Below are 19,372 nucleotides of genomic sequence, written 5' to 3'. Positions count from 1 at the left end.
ACCTTCCCATAATAGTTCAGCACAAATGGATCATTAATATGTACCTGTAACTCAAAAAACTCTTAAGTAGGACTTGGTGTCCCTAAAACTCAGGTCTCCTGTCCTATTGTTGCTTTTGCACTAGCTGCATCCACACATCCCCTCCAGAAACTTATATGATGCAATATCTGCTAATTGACAGAGAACCAACAGGGGCAGCTGGTACTGATTTCCTGTATTCATTCAAGAAAATTGGTAATTGTCAGTTGAAGTCAGTAGGGAATCACTGACATAGATTTTGTACAAATGCAGAGAGATAGATACAGTCTAGCTTGTTTTACTTTCCTCCTTTAACCCTGCATTGCCAGTGTGGTATTAGATCGATAATCTCTTTAAGAGAGAGTTAATGAAAATTATATGTTCAGTTTCAACTAATGTTAACTGATGTTACTTGCTTAACTTCGCCTGTTGTACAGGGTTACATCATGGGAAGATCTGCACTACAGTGCTTTGGGAAGGTTGTGCAGTTGTGGCAGGGATTTGGGAGCTGAGCCTGTACCTGAGATTTGCTTCTCTGCTCCGTCACATCACTATCTGGGAGCGGCATTGGTGCATACGCAAGCTCTTTTTTTTTTCTTTTACCCAATAAATAGGAAAAAACTCTTCTCATAACCAATTTTCCTCCCACTTCAGTATGTCTACTAGAACTACCTGAAAGGAGGCTGTGGTGAGGTGAGGCCTCTTCTCTGAGGTAACTAGGACAAGGGGAAATGGCATCAAATTCCACCAGAGGAGGTTCAGGTTGGATACCAGGAAAAATGTCTTCAGAGTGGTTAAACATTGGAACAGGTTTCCCAGGGAAGTGGTGGAGTCACCATCCCTGGAAGTGTTCAAAAACCGAGTAGATGTGGTGTTTTGCTATATGGTTGATTGGGCAGGGTGGTGTTTGGTTGAATGTGGCACCTGTCTTGCACAAACTCAATTACTCACATTTGGTGCAGTAACTGAATTAAGTTTATTACAAAGAACACCAGCTTAAATACAGTGTTCAAACTGTAACATGTGATCTTTCCTCTAATGACATTAGAGCACTTCAACATGCATGGGTGAAAGTCCTAGAGAACTACAAGTCCCAGAATGCCTTTCAGCATTCTTCCTGTAATAATAACTGCTACAGTTGGAGGTTGGACTTGATGATCTTGGAGCTCTTTTCCAACCTTAATGATTCTATGTCACTGATCAAAACTTTGGCTCAGTGCTCAAGATACTTGTGTTCTTTACTAGATATGATTCTTGGTCTTTCAACTCCATCTCTACAAGTAAATGGGAGAGGAGCAATTGTTCTTTGGTCTTGAGGCCTAGCCTTGACAAGTGTTCTTCCTTGGCCTGTGCCCTGGAATCTTTGGCATGAGTGCTGGCTGGAGCAGGTCAAGGAGTGTGTTTGTAGAGAAATGGCATGGGTTATCTGCAAGCCAGCTGTGTGAACTTGTGGCCTCGTCTTGCTTTATATACTCGTATAGTTGTAAATTACCTCTGTCCCTCAGTTCTTCTCTGAAGACTGTAAGAAATCTTCCATCATCCCCATATCACCATTGGGGAATCAGAGCTCAAATCAGTCCAGCAGTTTAATTACCTAGGCAGCCTCATCTCCTCGGATGGTAAGATTGACGGAGAGATAGACAACAGGTTAGCAAAGGCATATAGTGCTTTTGGAAAACTCCATAAAAGAGTTTGGCGATAATAAACACTTGAAGAAAAGTACAAAGATCAGTGTTTACAGAGCCATTGTGCTGTCTAGTTTCTTATATGGATCTGAATCATGGGTCATCTACCGCCACCACCTGCGTCTCTTAGAACGCTTCCATCAACGCTGCCTCCGTACAATCCTAAACATCCACTGGTCAGATTATGGGACTAATACATCTGTTCTAGAACAAACAGCAATCACAAGTATTGAAGCCATGTTGCTCAGAACACAGCTGCGTTGAGCAGGACATGTCACCAGGATGAAGGACCACTGCCTCCCTAAGATCCTGCTTTATGGTGAACTTGCCACTGGCTGCTGCAAGAGAGGAGCCCTGAAGAAAAGATACAAGGACTCCCTGAAACAACATCTCAGTCGTGGCCATATTGATCAACATAACTTGTCTACTCTGGCCTCCAATCAGGAGGTCTGGAGACACACCATCTATAACGCTGCTGATGCTTTTGAGAAAGCACGCAGGATCACTCTCGAGGAGAAAAGACAACGCAGAAAGAATCGTGCCTTGCAGAATATACCACCTAAGGAGTCTTTCTGCTGTGCCTTTTGCAACTGGACATGCCTATCTCGTATTGGCCTTTTTAGCCACCAGCGCGCTTGTAACAAACGTGGGTAGAGCCCTTCCCAAATCTTTGTTCATGAAGCCTAGCCATGATTTCCATATAGATTTTCCTATATATGGAAGAAATACATTATTGTGAGTAGCTCAGACACTATGGTCTTAGGCTCTAAAAAAATACTCCAGGTAGAGGAACAAACCCTGCTGTAACACTAACAAACATTAATAGTAGTAATAAGGATTTTTTTCTGCATACTGTGTCTCTGTTTCAAATACAGAATGAGTAAAGGGCAACAACATGATACAGTGATGCTTGATATTCTTTTGGTTTTGACATTCAGCAATATTTCATGCTACAGTAGACACAGTAATTGTATTATAACACTCTGAAAGGAAAAGCAAGAACTGGAGACATTACATATAATGCAAAAAATGTCTCACAGAGCCTCCGAGACAACAGACGCAAATTATCCATCCCCACAGCACAAGTTTATTGACCTATTCCAGCAGCAAAGAAGATATCAAACATTTGCAATTCTTTTTCTTTGCAATGGGCCATAGATGTGTGTGTCATAGTCTCTGAACCTTGACTTTATTAGGCATCCTATGCTCTGGGTTCCATGGTGAAAATAAAAAAGGGGCAGAGAAGATAAAATTACTCTGGAGCTGCAATTTGTTTGTGGTGTTGGCTTTGATATATGATGCTGGTAACCCTTTCACCGAAGACCTATGCCCTTTTACTGTGTAAAACAGAGGTTTTTCAAAATGAAGAAATCATGGACTGTGTCAAGAGCTGTTTCTGCTTTGCAAAAGTGAGGGAAATAAATATTCCTGCACAGCTGATATTTTATTCTCCCCTCACTCTGTTGCAGAAGGATCTTGCCTAGTAGGCTTCGGTTTGCTGGTGTCCATGCTGTGGAATGAGTAGCATTTACATGTGAAAGATCATGGCAGCCAGGGTGTAAATTTGGGGAGAACTCACGCCATAAAATATATCTCCTTTGAACTTAGTCTTGGTTTGGTGCTAATAACTTGCTTTTTACTGACCCAAGGGTGTCAGAGATGTTAACTGGCCTTCCTTGAGAGTCTGTGCCAGGGACAAGCAGATGCTGGGTCTCTGAGAGGTGCAAACAGAGCCTAGCAGATCCTTAAAACTTCACAAAAGGCCATTACACTTTCCAGGGTGTGTTGCTGTGTTGAGACCCTCTCGTTTCCGTGCTTCCAAATTCTGTCAAAAGCTGAAAACAAGATTACTGGGTTACTGTTTTCTGTGCTGTGATGCCAGGAAAGGCAAAGAGCAGAGAACTGCTCATCCCCCCCACCACTGAGGCCCTCCTACCTTTGGACCTGTGGTTTAAAACACAACAGGATAAAAAACCCACAATGGACTGCTTTGTTTCAGTAGGCTTTGGCATACAGCTGCCATCTAAATGTGGACACTAAAAATCTCTGTATCTTACCAGTGTCACTGGGAGATAAATGTCAAAGTCTTGACTCTGAGCAAGGTCAAAGTCTTGATAGTACAAACACATGGGCAGTAGGTTAAAGACATCCAGGGGCAAAGTGGAACTGGATGCATTATGATGGCAGCATTTACTATTGCAATGCAAAGGAAAACTATGGCCACACTCACTTGTTGCTGTTGTACTAAAAGAGTGCCCTTAAACAGCCCTTGAACTGCCACAGATGTATCGTTTGAATGGTGGGATAAGAGTACATGAAGATGCTGAAATACTTTAAACAGTAACAACTCCTGGGGCTGAAGTGAGGGGTAATGGCTTTTACATAATCAGTGTTGATATAATTTGACACTATTGACAAGACCAAAGTCACACAGACATATCAGTTTCTCAGACAAGAGCTGTTACTTCTTCCTACAAAATGTGCCTCATTGACGACCTCCGACTGATAGAACACAACTGCATGAGACTTATAAAGACTTCTTTGTGCTGTACAAAAAAGAGTAGGAAGTAAATGTCAAATTTTCCTCCTTCTTCTCCAATAGATCTATGAAGAAAAATTTGAGGAATTTCTTCTCTTTGGGACATTTTTTGAAGCCACAATGATTGATAGGAAGGTTGGGGACAAACCAATAACTTTTGAGGTTTCTGTTGGTAAGTATATTAAGCTCTTTTCCAAACTAGAGAGGAGATTCAGGAGCAAGGGGTTGAGAGGTGTTACTGATAGCTGTGTCTCAGGGCTCAGGAATCAGCTTCAGAGTAGAGCTTACATTTTAGTTAAACCCTGACCATAATTTTTCTAGATAGCAGTCAAGCTGGGCATACTATTTCCTAGCTGTCTCTATTCCCAAATGCCCTGTATTAATACAAATCCTTTCACCCACTATATACAATAATTTAGCCAGTATTTAGCCTCTTAATCTCTTGGGAGACCAAACTCAGATAATTTACTTCTGTGGTGTCCATTGCAGTTAGTTCCCAGCTGTGAGGGAACCCCTTTGTGGGGAGGATCCCTGGGAACTTTCTTGGCCAACCCCACTGAGCTACATGTGAATCTATGAGTGTGGCATGGGGGTGATTTACAGGCAAGCCTCAAAATGCATGCACAGCTTGTCCTAAGATCCTCCTGTTAAGTCTTCTCCTCCTCCAGTGTAAAGCAGGACTGTACTGCCTGAGGGATCTCCTCATGGTGGAGCTAAATTGTCCCCAGGAGCAGAGAAAATGAAGACATTTTCATGAACAGTGAGTGGATATTTTCAAAGCAAAAGAAATTTCTCTTGAGAGAGAAACTTGAATTGATCTCATCTCCCTTGAGGGGGTTTATCACTGTACCAGACCCACAAAGACTTAAGGGCTCAGAAGCACCCTGGCATTTCCAGTCTTTGTGCTTGTGTACATGACTGTGCTCATGTGTGGCCATGTGTGCAGGGAGAGATGTCTGTGACAAACAGGGCAAGCAATGAGTGATACTGATTCCTGCTGAAACTTAGTAGGAAGCAGAGCTAAGAATCACAAGAAACTCATTTGTATATTTCGGCAAGAAATTATAGTGATTTGTCGGAATTAATACATTATTTACATGAAAGGCTGAACCAAAAGTCCAGATCAGGATGTCCTATGGGGTGATTCAGCACGTCCTTCTCCTGTAGGGAATGTTTCCTGCCTGTCTCAAAATCTGTAGTTATCAGTTTGATGGATGCACCTCTTTCCTAGTGCTGATAATTGCCCTTTAAGGCAAAATCCTATCAGGGAAGATGACTGTATCATTAGCAGAGTTGTCTGGCATTAGGCTTGAAGCTGGGGCCTCAAAGCATTGTTATTACTATCTATGCAACTCTAGTATGCAGAATTTACTTGTCTAAAAATGAGTTTTAGCACTTCTGAGATCAGACTGGAATGATCATCCATATGTTGTAAAGACATACACTTTCTATGTAAATCAGTCCCATATCAGGGCTCCTGAGACTAGAAATGTCACAGCAGTGTTGTTTTTGTTTCTGAATTTCTTTTGCAAAAGCCAGCAATCAGAGGATCATATCTCTTAGTAATGTGATGTGATGTACTAGATATATCACATAGGGTAGGTAAGGAAGCACTGTCCTGGAGTTTGATGTTATTGGTGCCAAGATAACCTGTCAGGACCTTTATAAACCGTGGTGTGGCCAGAATGGCTAATGAACAGGAGGGGTCAAAGATTTTCCATTGGTATGACTGGTCTTTTTTTAAACCTCGTTCATATTTACCACCTCCAAGACAGTCATCTCTGGTAACGCTGTGTCTCTAGGTAACTTTGGAAATATTACTGATGGGGTGTCAGCAGGAGCTGGAGGGAAGAAGAAGACGCGTGATGAAGAAGCAGAAGAAAGTCTTCTGCATGAGGGGGGGGATGACATTTCTCATGACCTTGGAGTACCCCTGATATCTACCACACTCCCTGAGAAACCACTGATCACAGGGGGAAACAGGTGAGGATCTGTTTTTCATATAGGACTCTGGTTCCTACTTTTTATTCCCGTGGGACTCATTGATGAGCCCTGTCAGTATTAGTCTGTGTGAAACTGGGGCTTTCAAATTCTCAATTACATCTTTCACAATAGTAAATTTTCAGTTTCCACTGAAGTGAATGGCTCTGAGCCATTTTATACTCATTTGATCTTGGCCTCATGGGCTTTTGAACCCTTTTTCAAAGGGCTGTGGTACACGAACTGTACATCAGAAAGCTACAGAAAAAATGCAAATTCTCCACTGCCATCCTGGTTTAGGGTGCCATGCTGTGATTACAAGTAACATCCACCCGGTTACCAGCTCCTGAAGCAGAATATCACATGTAAAATATTGAAATCTGATCAAGACAAAGTCAGCTTCCCAGAACACTTTCTAGAGCTAATAATTACAGATAGTTAAATAGCAAGTAGGAACAGAAGTAGGAGGAAATAGTCCTTGAAAAAAGGAATGGAGCAATGGATGATAACATGCAGAACAGTTCTAAATGGCCTTGTTTATAAACAGAAGCGTAAAGCTTTAATTAATTTCAAAGGTGCTAATAAAAAGAAATATTTTCTTTGTTGCTTTGATAGGTAGAACCCCATATTGTTGACTGCCATGACTAGATGGTACCTCTTTCTTTAGAAGGCCAAGCAGTTTACAGATACAAGGACCAGGTGGGAAGTATCAACCTGGATCTGTTTGATTTCTGGACATCTCTGAACTTAAAAAATACTTTCATTCTTTTCTGCAATCAATTGCTCAGTGGGATTAAATAAGAGGTAGTGGAAGAAAATAAGAATGAAAATACCATTGTAGAAAATTTTGTTTCTGCAGAGAAGGGGGAAAAAAGAACGTTTGATAGAAGGATAGCTGCCTCTCCTCATTAACAGAACTGCAGATTTACGTACATGTGGAGGACTATTATCCTCACTGAAAGACTGTGGGACTTTTTAGTTTTTCCCTTAACAAGAATTTAGATTTAAAGAACCATTGTAAAAGAATGTATCAATTCTGATATTTGCTTCTTGGCTCACACCAATACTAACCAAGTTCTCTCATTAAATTTCCCTTTTTCTCAAGTTTATGTAGAATACTGCATCTTTTATTCCCTCCTGTGCTATCTAAAACAGTTTGGCCAGCCATAGTTACCAATTAATGACTTTTTGACTGTCATCTCATAATGGCATCTCACTGGTCTCACCAGTATTAGTATTAATAAGTACTTAATGGGATATCCGATAGTTTAGATAAACTCTGCTTTTTAGGATCATAAATGAACAATGAAAAACAAAAGGAAGAGTCCATTTCGGAGATTAAGACCACTAACTAATAAAAGGAACAGGCAGAACAATAAGACTTCTAAAGCAGACAACATGGAACTGCCAGGAGTTTTCCACATTTATGTCAAAATGTATAGTAAGGATAAGCTAACACTGAAAAAGTTCCCCAAAATTGTTATAGCAGGAATAACAGACATGAGAGTTCAATTGTCTGTGTGAATTATTTCATGGCTATATAATTTTCTTAGTAAATCCAATTAAAAACTCACAATCTCTACGAATTTCAGGTTAAGATGTTCTGTCTCTAGGAGATAGTTGAATTGTTTTTCCCTTTTATAAAAGCACCAAAATTAATGATACCCAAGACCTGGGTAGCTGTGCTATTCACCAAATTCAATGGCTAATGCTCACCTTGCTGTAGATTGTTGAGGAGAAAGGAAATGGGAAATTCTGTCTATCTTTTGATATCACGAAGGGCAGTAAAATGAAGTTGTACAGGAGATATTAATCTTTTTAAACAGAAAAACTTATTACATAAACCTCTTGAGGATGTGTGGAAGTTAGGAGTTATTGCTCAAGGGTGGCGAGGGATTTGGTTTCTGTGGGCTTGGCTTAGTGATCAAACACATGTGGCCAGTTCTATCTGAAATGCCTTAGAGTAGCTGAGAACATAAAGCAGTTTATAAACATTCATAGGCATTAAAAAATTCTCCAGTGTCCCACCATTAGTACAGAAAATGGTGAGACCTCTAGTATTAAGTCCAGTTTGGCTTCTGCCAAGGAACATCAATCTCCACAAGCTATTGCTTCTGAAAAAGAGCATGTTGTAAAAGCAACATGGTGTTGAGGCTGCCATTGTTCTCCCACTGTGCAGTGTGTGGAGCCATTCCTTTTCAAGAGGTGATCAGATATTAATATTTGCTCCTTTTTCCCTTGTGGCTTCCCACCATTGATATTCCATAGCTTTTGTGCATGCCTCTTTGCCTGGCTTTTCTCCCACCCTGGAAAGCACTAAAATTAGATCCACTGACTTCAAACTTTTTCTCTTCAGGGATCTCACAGGTAGCATAAGTGATATTTGTGTTGGCTCTCCCCAGTATTTGCTGGTTAACGCATGTGAACACATCCTGTTGTGTCTTCAGTTTCTGTGCTGTGAGAGCACCAAACAATTTTTCTTTTCTGTGCTTCCCCTTGAACTGCTCCCTCACCTTCATGATCTGCTCAGTACTTTGTTTCCACAGGAACTACCAGTACCTGCCATATGATGAGAGGAAGCCCTGTGTCTGTGTCAAGAGCTACTGGGGCAACCAGACCTTTCGTCTATACTCTTCCAACACCCTTGAGAAAATGGCAGATCACCTGGTAAGTGGCAACTATCCTCCCAGGCTCATGTATTCAGCAAAGTATGGCAGTGAGAAGCCACATTTCCCAAATCCCCCAGATGCATTCCTTGCTGTTCATTTTGTGAGAAAGTAGCTGATAACCCTTCCTCCCCCCCCCCCAAATTGCTTTGAACTGTTAGAGCTAGTCAAACATTCTTGTCCACAATTTTTCTGAGGGGCCTATAGAGTTGAGGTCTTCTTTCCTCAGAAGTGTTTTATTCTTTGTAAGAACATTCAAAGAATTAAAATATGAGATGTAGAATAATTCTCTCGCCTTGGCTCTTCCTCTAATGTCTTCTTGCCATATATTTATTCTGGACACCTTAAAGGACACTTTTTGCTTTTAGTTTTCTAAAAACATTGAAAGAGACAGAATGGCATATCATCTCATGGGCAGCCACTGTGACACCCTAGTCATAGTGTTTTCCCATAATGATGGTTTTTTCTACCCTTGTTTAAATTGCTTATCAACAGTCTCAAGTAAGTAGATTTTGTTTTGTGGGTTTTTTTTGGTTTTGTTTTTTTTTAAAGTGACTTCTAATGTTGCATATTTTAATTTGGGGCACTGAGATTGAGTGCCCCATCCCTTATTTATCCTTCTATACTTCGTGAGCAGCAACGCTGAACTCATACTTATGCAGGGCTGTATCACGAGAAAGCAGTGGGTTATAAGCAAACATTTTGAACTCAGATATTTGAAAATTGAACATCTGAATATATATATAGAGAGAGAGATATTTGTCAGTGCACCTGATAACCCACAGGCCTTCATCAAAGAAGTGAAAAAAAACCCAAACTGCTACAAGCACTAGTATCTTGAACTAGTAATTGGAAGGACTGGGAACAGGTCAGAATACATCCTGCTGCTGGAGCCTTCTCTCTGCACACTTCCAGTGTAACGATATATCAAATGTTCTGTTCTGTCAGGTTACAAAGTCAGCTCCCTCATTCTTGCTTGTCATGGCTAATGGTGTTACAGCACTGGCAGAGTGACAAAGTGCCCTCCTTTGCATAACAGCTTTTCAACTGTTTTCCATAGGAAGAATCATTAGAGCAAGTAAAGGGCTTGATCAAGGTTTCAGAGACTGCAGCTGAGGAAAAACTGAAGAAGACCCTAAATGACTTTATCAGTCAAAGCAGGTAACTACAAATACTAGAATACAGAAAATCACTTTTAATGTTGGCTACAAATTCAAGGCTAGACAAGGAAACTGATGGTAATCAAGAAAAAGTACAGTAAACTTACTGAGATTTATATATTTTATTTATTCTGCTATAGGGGAAAAGGCCTTCCCAAATTGCAGTTTCTATTTAAACAGAGAAAATGTTTTATTTTTATTTTCAATATTCAATATTGAGAACAGATCACTGCCAATCACTGTCATATTTTTTTTTGCTTCCTGGACCCTAAGAATAGAATGAATATAGGATAAGTAGGACTTAATAAAGTGTGTGATAGACACACTGCAAAAAAAGAACGGTGTTAAGATAAAAACAAAGGATTGCATATGCTGGTATAAATCACCCAGTGGACTCTGTGTCAGATGACATGATTTGGCTCAAAATAGATATAAACCCTAATTTCTACATATTAACCCATTTCTGTGAAGTGTGATGCAGAAGTTTTGGACTCTATTCTTTGAATCTTATGGGTGCATAACATTTGTTTTAGAGAACTTTAGAATCTTTGTCTTCTGGTTCATGTACTGCAGCAGACACAGAACATTCCAATGTATTTTAGCAGCTCACATTAAAAAAATAACACATTTAAAGAATCTGTTCTTCATGTATCCTAGGGTCTTCATGACCATTGCTGAAAAGAAGCCCAAAGGGTTGAACTACACTGCTTTGGACAAAAAGAGAGTCATGCTGTTCAAGCAAGAGCTGGTATGCAGTTTTTTCCCCTATAAGCATTGATGCAATTATGTTAACTGAAAGCATGCTGTTTGTAGACGTTTTATTTTCTATTTGATTTCACCATACTGGAATTCTTTGTAATTCATATTAATATAGCGTCCGAGAGCAATTTTTTTATATAACCTGCTGTGCTTAATAGACACTAGTGAGATACCTTAAATCAGAAAATGTTGGTTTTAAATACAAATAAGACATTATAATAATGAGCTGATTTTACTTTTCCATGCATCTTAAAATGGGATGATGCTGAGTCCAGTGGAAAATCACTAAATTAACACCAAATGTTAGGCATTTAATTACTGTGGTGGTGCTGAACTTCAAAACCAGTAAAGTCTGGCATTTGATATTCCTGGACCTAGTCACCTCCTCTAAGGAACCAGTGAAAAGAAACCAAACTGGATGGAGGTTGTACCTTCTGTCAGAACCAAGGCCCGATAATTCCACGTGGTAATCACATATTTCTTAGGACTTCCATACATGCAGTGTATGTACAGACAGAGACAAAATGGGGGATATTCTCATTTTACTTTATTTAGTTTCAAAGAGTTGATCAGTTTCTGTTGTGACAAAGAGACCTTGAACTGTCTCCATCTTCTCTTTTCAACTTGACTGTTTTCTCCTCCACTTCAAACTACTTGATGATGCATAAAAAAGTACATATTGTCTTTCTTGGCTGCAGGAAGCAATGTCCAGTGATGCCAAGGGAATTGTTCAGCATCAGAAAAAGAAGATGCCACTAGATGAAATGATTCGTGAGACTCAGACCTTCATAGATAAAATTCGATTCTTAGCTGATGAGGTAATCCACACAGAATCCAGATGAATTTAAAATCCAGGACTTGACTTTGACTTTAATAATCTCATGTTAGAAGTAGGTCCTGGCTTGGTTATCTAAAGAATTCTCCTTTGGATATCTGGACCCAGTACTGTTTTGCATAAAGTAAAGTTATTAACAAACCAAGGCAGAAACACTGGGCTATCTGGTATGGAGTGGATGCTCTACAGAGATTTTTCTTTTTTTTTTTCCTTTCTTTTTTTTCCCTTTTTTTTTTTTTAAATAAGGTAATTTTTTTAAAATATGTTTGTCATCCTAGCTTGGAGAAGCCAGCTTTCTGATTTGAATTCATGTGTCCACTTGCATGGATGTAGTGATTTGGACAGATAGGAGCCCAGGGGTGTCTATATTATTAAGCCTGAGAATAGCAGAAGAATGGACATGTTTGGTCAGGCCAAAATCCAGGCAGCAGAGTGCTGTCCCTCTGAGAGCTGCCTGTGCTAGCAGACTAAGCAGGGCCATGGCTATTCCCCGGCTCAGAGAGCAAGTGGCACAGCCTGGCATGGTTTGCAGCCTACATCAAAATTCTCTTCCTTCCTAAAACAGTGACCTTTTACAAAGTTCTTCCAGGGAACAGCTCCTTGGTGGATCTCTGCTGCAAACCATGCTCAGGCTTTGTATGGGGAAACATGATATGGGACAGGGCAAGGCAATCTTATCAAGCATCCTTACAAGCAGAATGATGATCATATGCCAGTGCTTGAGTTTGGCCCTGGTCCTTTTTGGTTTGCCAGCATAGATGAATTTGATGGTATTTCCATGGGAGTTACTATAAAGCCTGTGGGTAAGTTATTTCCTGAGACAGAGTTGCACCCAGATTCTTAGTTTTAGTTTGTCATAAAATGATTTATGAAGTGGGCTCTCCTTAATCACTCTGCAAAGCTCTTTACCTTCAGCTGTAATTAGAAATGGAGGTATGGACTGCAAAGCACGAGCTGACAGCCTCTTGTAGTTCAGGTGCATATCTGCCGCTACACAGGAGCCATGAGGGAATCAGCTCTTAGTAGAGAGTGTTTCAACAAAAAATAATGGTGGTGGTTCACGGAAAAAAAATCAGTTTTACTTCAATATTCCTCATTGAACAGCCACAGAATACAGTGCCTGATGTGTTCATTTGGATGCTCAGCAACAACAAGAGAGTTGCATATGCAAGAATCCCAGCAAAAAACATACTCTACTCCCCAGCGAAGGAGCAGAGCGGCAAGGACTGTGGGAAGATTAAAACCCATTTCCTCAAAGTAAGTTTGTGGCACTCTGCAAACACAGGTAATGCCTGTGGAGCATTTGGTATTTAAATTTCTTCCAGGGATTGTATTTTACAATTTTTGTAATGTATAAAGTATACATATTTATATCTGCCATTTATTAATATTTGCTTCCTACATGTATGCTTGTCATTCTTCAAGCACTCTATCACTGCTAGGCTTTTGATGTATGAGTAATTAATTCTCTGACTGTTTGTTATGGCAAGTGTAGAGCATTGTTTATCTATGGCTGTATACATAAACAGAAGAGGTACAGCCTCTTTGCTGGAAAAGATGTCAGAATGCAGCACATGAAAGCCTGGGAGGAGACTGGTAAGAGATCAGCACTCAGCAACTCAGATAGCAAGGTAACCTAGCTATTCAGGGGTAATATAGCAATTATTTATACTTCTTTTTAAAGCCTGCCTAGGTTTGTGCAATATATGTATAAAATACTGTTATGGGATTATTCATCTTGAAGGAAGTCTTAGTGGATACACTCCTGCAAAGGCACTGTGACTGGTAGTACCTGCAGTGGAATATTGTGCAATATAATTGTTACCGTGGCCATCAGGAAAAGCCCAAATGCACAAGACAACAGTAACTTCATATAATGACTTGGTTTTCCACCTTGTGCTGCTGGGAGCACTCCCATAAAGCACAGCTGAAGACCAGATAGAAATATCTAAGCTGTTGATAGTTGCCATAGGTACTTGTTAAACAAAGTACTATTTGCCTTCATGAAACAAAAAAATGCACAGTTAACTGTCCACCCACTTCAGTATCTAGAATTACCTTAGGAACAGATAGTACTAAACTCTAGTTGCAGTCCTCAGCAAATATCTAGCAGATATAAATGAAATAAGAAGAGAGAGAAAGGAAATAATAGGTCAAGACTAGTAACATTTTAGAGTGGAAATGTTTTCTAACCTGCCCAATGGAGTAATATTTTTAGTAATATACGGGCCTAACTATGGGAGACCAGCAAAACTTCATGACATGGAAAGTGGGCTGAAGTCTGGGCAAAGTAGGGTATCAGCTATGACTGATTGCACTATAAGGTAGCCTGCACTAACCTCTGCATATTAGGCAGTATGTCATTTACATAGACTGTCAATTGAGAAAATTACTTATTCTTCCCTAGGAATCACTGAAGTTTCTTGTGCTAAATGAGTCTCAGGGTCTCTTGCTGTGGAGAAATTCCATTTATCATATCAGCTCAGTGAATGCTCCTTTATTTTACTCTGGCTTGGTAGTACTTGGCATCCAGCCATCTCTTTTGAGCTTGTTGGTGATGGGGGGATTTTTTCTTCAGTTACCAGGCAAGCGCCCTCTGGGCTGGACTGTGCAGGCAAAGGTGGACATCTACCTGTGGCTTGGACCTGCCAGCTATGCCCACAGTGTCATGGAGAATTTGCCTGTAGGATATGAGATTGAATTGCCATCAAACACCAGCTCAGGGCACGGTGTGGTGCCCTCACCTGCCTGCCTGCTGTACAAAAGTAAGGCACTGTTTGATTTCCATATTAGCAATTAAGAAAAATGTCCCCAAAAGCTCTGATTCAGAGGATGGCACAACCCCTGTATAAAGTAACTGTTCTAAGATGATCATGACCTAGATTCTTTTCATCACAAAGACTGGTTTCATTGCCAAGTCATTAGTTCTGTCACTGACATTTTGTAGATGTCAGGGAAAGAAATAATCTGCTCGCTTGCAATTTCTGTTCCCTGTCTCGTGGGTCTGTCTCCTTGTGGAGGAAGCATGCCTCAGTTCTCTGATGAAGCTACTGAATTTAACACTTAGTAGATAAGATAGTGATGAGAGATAAAAAATTTCAGTTAACAGCCTTGCAGTAGAGACTGACATCAGTCATTGATTCAGAAGTCTTGCACAACTTCTGAGTGTCTCAGGTGTTTCTTTAGTGAGATAGCGCTAGCAACATTTTCCTTTGCCAGACCCTGGTGGGACAGCAGGTGGTGAATCTTCCCTTCCTACCTATGTGCTGCATCATTTCCCTGAAGCTGACATTACTGTTTTCTCTGCAATGATGCAGCCCCACACCTCTTCCAGCTGAGAGCCCACATGTATCAGGCGAGGGGGCTCATTGCCGCTGACAGCACTGGACTTTCCGATCCTTTTGCAAAAGTTACTTTCACATCACGCTGTCAGACCACAAAGGTAAGTTCCAAAGTCTCTTTTATGGGCTGAAAACTCTTTTTTCTTTTTCTCAGTTAAGCTATGAAAAGGAAAAATCTTGGTTTTGCAAGGAGGCACCTAGCAGGAAAAGTTAGATGCTTTCTATTAAAGGGCAGCTCCTGACAGTCCACTGCAAACAAGGCGAAAGTTAACATTGCCCTCTACTCTAACATGAGGTGCATTAGTACTAGTTTATTTTAGCTCAGATGCCAGATTCTTGGGCTCTTGTCATTGCTTGTTGTAAAGATGAACCCTCATGGTTCTCTTTTCCTATAGTCTATGCTTGCAATGACTGAACATGGTGAAGACCTTTATTGGCTTCCACAGCCATGTGAGTCAGAATGGCTCCTTGTGATGGAATTTGGCAGAGCACACTGGTGGTTTTAGAGTGACAAGGTGGAAATGAGCCAAAAATAGAGAAGTGGGAGACTTTCTGAACCACTTAAATGCTGCAAAAACTTGCCCATAGGCCTCAGGCATCTCCAGGGGACAACTGGCCTCCTCTGGACATTTGATGAAGTCTCTAGAGAGAAGGGGGCACTGCTACGGATCTGCAGCAAGTTCTGTAGCATTTGCCAAAGAGAACAAGAAATAAAAACTTTTCTCTAAGTTGTAGATGCCTGTTTGTGCTGCTTTTCCCTCAAGGTTATGAATCAATTTTTTCCTGTAATGTAATTTTAACTTCTAATAGAAGCCGATGAATGAATCCAATGAAGTTAGTGTTTAGATGCACCAGGTTCTGAAAAGTAGAATTTGGTCCAGGAAAAACAGGGATTTATAGGCTCAGAAGAGTTAAGTTTATTCCCTGCCTGTATAAAATATTGTAGCTGATAACTTAAATATTTTTGTAAAAGCATCAGCCAAGTGCCAATAAACTGTAGTTGAGAGCCTTATTTCCATTCAAAAGAATGATAGCAAGTTATGAGTCATTTTGCAGTTGGCATATTTTTCCTCTTTAAATGTTATCTTTGTTAAATATATTTCCTGCCTAGATAGTTAAAACATTGCCTATGATGAAAAGCCATAAGCATCCACAAAAGCCAAATTACAACGAATTAAAAACTTTTGATTTATTATGAGTGATTCATGAAAGCATCTTCTTTTTTTTCCCTCCTATAAAGTGTTATGTCATTACATTGAAGCAAAAACAAGATTGAAAAAATGTACTCTGGAGATGTGAAAACTGGCCTCAGTTTAGGGCAAAGGCTTTATTTTAATAGCATTTGGCATGCACCTGTTTTCCTAAACCAACAACTTTCCTCTAACTTTAATACTGAGGTTTGTCTACACAGACTGATGGTCGTACATTGATATGCTTGTAAGCGATCTGTGAGGCAAAGAGATAGGTGAAAGATTCATGTTCTTCTGGCTGGGAATAGCTGCCAAAAGATGTGGTGTCACTGACATGGAATTGTTCAGGCTGTGGGAAAAGATGTAACCAGCAGATCAGCATGTCCTGCTGAAGGACTCCAAACCAGTCAGTCCACAGCTCATTAAACATTTCCTCTCTTCCATTAGATTATTTCACAGACATTATCCCCCACCTGGAACCAGATGCTGCTCTTCAACAGCATTGTGCTCCATGGCGACAGAGAGGAGATCGCTCAGTTCCCACCAGAGATCGTCATCGAGCTGTACGATGACGACGCAGTGGTAAACTCAAAATTCTTCTTAGGGAAAACCTGGGTTCTGACGTCATACTGCCAGCATGAAAGAAAAGCCAAGTCACTGAATAGGGATTAAATGCTGAATGGAGCTCAGTATTACTGTGGTTTGCAGTTTAATATCTGAGAACAGCCCTGAGATTCACTTCATGTGCTTGCAAAGCTGTGGCCTTGTATTTTCCCCAAGTGAATCTTGCTCCCAAAGGCTGGCCTACAGAAATCAGAAGCATCTTGCTCCCAACTCCCTTGAACACAATTGTAAATTTTGTATCTAAGTCTGGGTCAAGACAGCTTTATCTCTGACCATGCAGACTCTGACAGTTTTACTGATTGAACTCAGAAACTTTGGATGCTCTGAAGAGGTAGTAAGTACTCAGTTCTTCCATCTTCATAGCTGCTTTGCATTTTACTTTGCCCTTTTCTTCACAAGAAGACTTTTTCATGAATACTAAGCTCTGCATCATCCTGGCTCCTAGGACAGCTGTGAAATCCAAATGCATTTGACACATGTATTCTCCTTTATTTAGGGTAAGGCAGAGTATATTGGATCTACAGTGGCTGCCCCCGTGGTGAGACTTGCTCATCAAAGCTATGAACCACCTAAACTTTCTTACCACCCAGTGTATTGTGGAAATCTTTCAGGAGGAGACCTTCTTGCTACATTTGAGCTTCTGGAGGTAAACTCGATGTTCTTGGCCGTTACACTTTTACACTCTGGGCTTGCAAAAGCTGCCATGGCATCAAGGTCCATCACCCCCTTGAATTAATGGGAATTGCAACTGGAGCAGGGTCATTCTGCCGTTGAACCTCATAGTCCCCACACAATCTCTGTCACCCCCTCCACCCTGCCAGGGGCCACTGCCCACGTACACACCACTGCCAGCCCTTCACATGCTCTGAGCCTCCTTTGCTTGTCACTTGCCCTACCCTAAACTATGCTCTGACCTAGGAAACACCTGAGAAAATCGCACTGCTTGGTCTTTGGAGTAGCATGTGGCCCTGACTTTACCAGACTCAAAGCTCCCAATGCTGCTTGTACTCATAGGAAGAGGAAGTGGTGAATAATACAGATTTGATTAGGTAGGCTGAGTTTTCAGGTATCCCTACTGTATTAAAAGAAATATTACATGGTTTCCACCTGTAAGACAAAAGGAAAATTCAGCTTACCTCCTGGGCTAGCCTGATAGATACATGACTGGGGTGCATCATGCCTGGGATTTCGGGGAATTTCAATGAAATTTGCAGAGCCACCAGTTAGAGGAAACTTCTATCTTCTGAAAACCTAAAGCAATTTATTCTGAAATCTGAAATGGGAAAAATATGGAACGTTGTGACACGTTTTCTAGATATTCCCAATATAAAACAGGCTTTTAAGCATGATGGCTAATTATGTTTGTGGTGAAAGCCTGAAATATGACACCATGTGGAGTATTTCCTCATTGTGCTAGGTACCAAGGGGTAGAGACTAGTATCTTAGCCATAATTTTTCCATTTTTAAATTGAATTTCACTTTCACATGAACAAAAAAGTATTGTATTTTGCTTTGCCATCTTTTGGGACAAAGAAACAGTGCTGCTTTGGGGATATGCTCAAATGTACTCCTAAGAATTCTCTAGAAAATAAAAACTCTAGAGTCTTTTATCTTCACACTCTGCACTTTTTTCTCAGTAACAACACTGCACAGCATCTCACATGGCAGATAACAGCAATATGAACATTAAAGACATTTTCAGGGGAAAAAACCCCATATATATACACACCTGCCAGTCTTCAAAGCTCTCCCAGAGCTGATATGCTGGTGGCTGCTTCCAAAATCAGTGCATTCCCGATGATGCTCTGTGTGAGGATGGAAACAAAAATCTCTCATTACTGATTTATTGTCATTCTGAATCCATAACATTTCCTGACATACTGTGCTCAGTAACTCTAATCTGTAGGTGATTGGTTCAGCTGAAGGAGTATTGTGTAAGAAGTGCATGTTCCTTTCTCAAAATGAATGCTGGGTCTTGATGAAGGAATAAAATTATCCTTAGAACAAAGCTTCCGGGCATTTAAGGAAATAGTAGACTAAAAAAAAACAGACTAATGAATACTAGGAGTCTTGATTTTTCTCAAAGTGAGCTCAGGATTTACTGATTTTTTATTTTTTTTTTAATCTAAAAAGCAAAATCCCCATGTAAACACATCTTTTGGATATTTTCTTTTACTGTCATTTGAGTGCTAGATCATTCTTTACCTCTTGTTCTATGCATTTATTAAATTAATTGCTTTGGGTTTTACTGATAAAGGAAAGATCACATATGCATGTGAAATGTTACTGCTAATTATGTAAGTACTCACCTATGCTGCAGGTGCTACATTAGTAATTAATTTTCCATTTATCTCCTCATTACCTACAAGGTACTAGGGAACACATCTTTTCTCCCTTGTGGTAATTAAACTCCCACACATCCATAGACAGACGACCTAATTAAATGAAGCAGAAGACTTCACAGATCCTTTGAGAGCTGTATCTCACCTGCTTCACCTTTCAACGGTGACGAGTTAGCTTAGGGACACTGATGCACTCCAGAAAACGTGTTTCTGCTTCCCAGGAGCTGCATGGA

General features: G+C 40.4%; 1 protein-coding gene across 1 annotated transcript in view; it reads left to right on the top strand.

The window, feature by feature from the left end:
- The window catches only part of FER1L6 (fer-1 like family member 6), a 62,146-nt gene that overhangs the window by 13,956 nt on the left and 28,818 nt on the right, over nucleotides 1-19,372 (top strand). The window contains exons 12-22 of the mRNA XM_029959268.1: nucleotides 4,306-4,414; nucleotides 6,045-6,225; nucleotides 8,769-8,889; nucleotides 9,949-10,049; nucleotides 10,706-10,796; nucleotides 11,506-11,625; nucleotides 12,747-12,899; nucleotides 14,221-14,407; nucleotides 14,960-15,084; nucleotides 16,621-16,755; nucleotides 17,294-17,443. Coding sequence (XP_029815128.1) covers nucleotides 4,306-4,414; nucleotides 6,045-6,225; nucleotides 8,769-8,889; nucleotides 9,949-10,049; nucleotides 10,706-10,796; nucleotides 11,506-11,625; nucleotides 12,747-12,899; nucleotides 14,221-14,407; nucleotides 14,960-15,084; nucleotides 16,621-16,755; nucleotides 17,294-17,443 — 1,473 coding nt within the window. The remainder of the gene's footprint in view (nucleotides 1-4,305; nucleotides 4,415-6,044; nucleotides 6,226-8,768; nucleotides 8,890-9,948; nucleotides 10,050-10,705; nucleotides 10,797-11,505; nucleotides 11,626-12,746; nucleotides 12,900-14,220; nucleotides 14,408-14,959; nucleotides 15,085-16,620; nucleotides 16,756-17,293; nucleotides 17,444-19,372) is intronic.

Source organism: Manacus vitellinus, unplaced genomic scaffold (assembly GCF_001715985.3).
Source record: "Manacus vitellinus isolate BGI_N305 unplaced genomic scaffold, ASM171598v3 scaffold_1_pilon, whole genome shotgun sequence".
NCBI classification, from domain to species: Eukaryota; Metazoa; Chordata; class Aves; order Passeriformes; family Pipridae; genus Manacus; species Manacus vitellinus.
The sequence above is the reverse complement of the archived record's forward strand: the minus strand, read 5'-3'. Positions and strand labels throughout refer to the sequence as shown.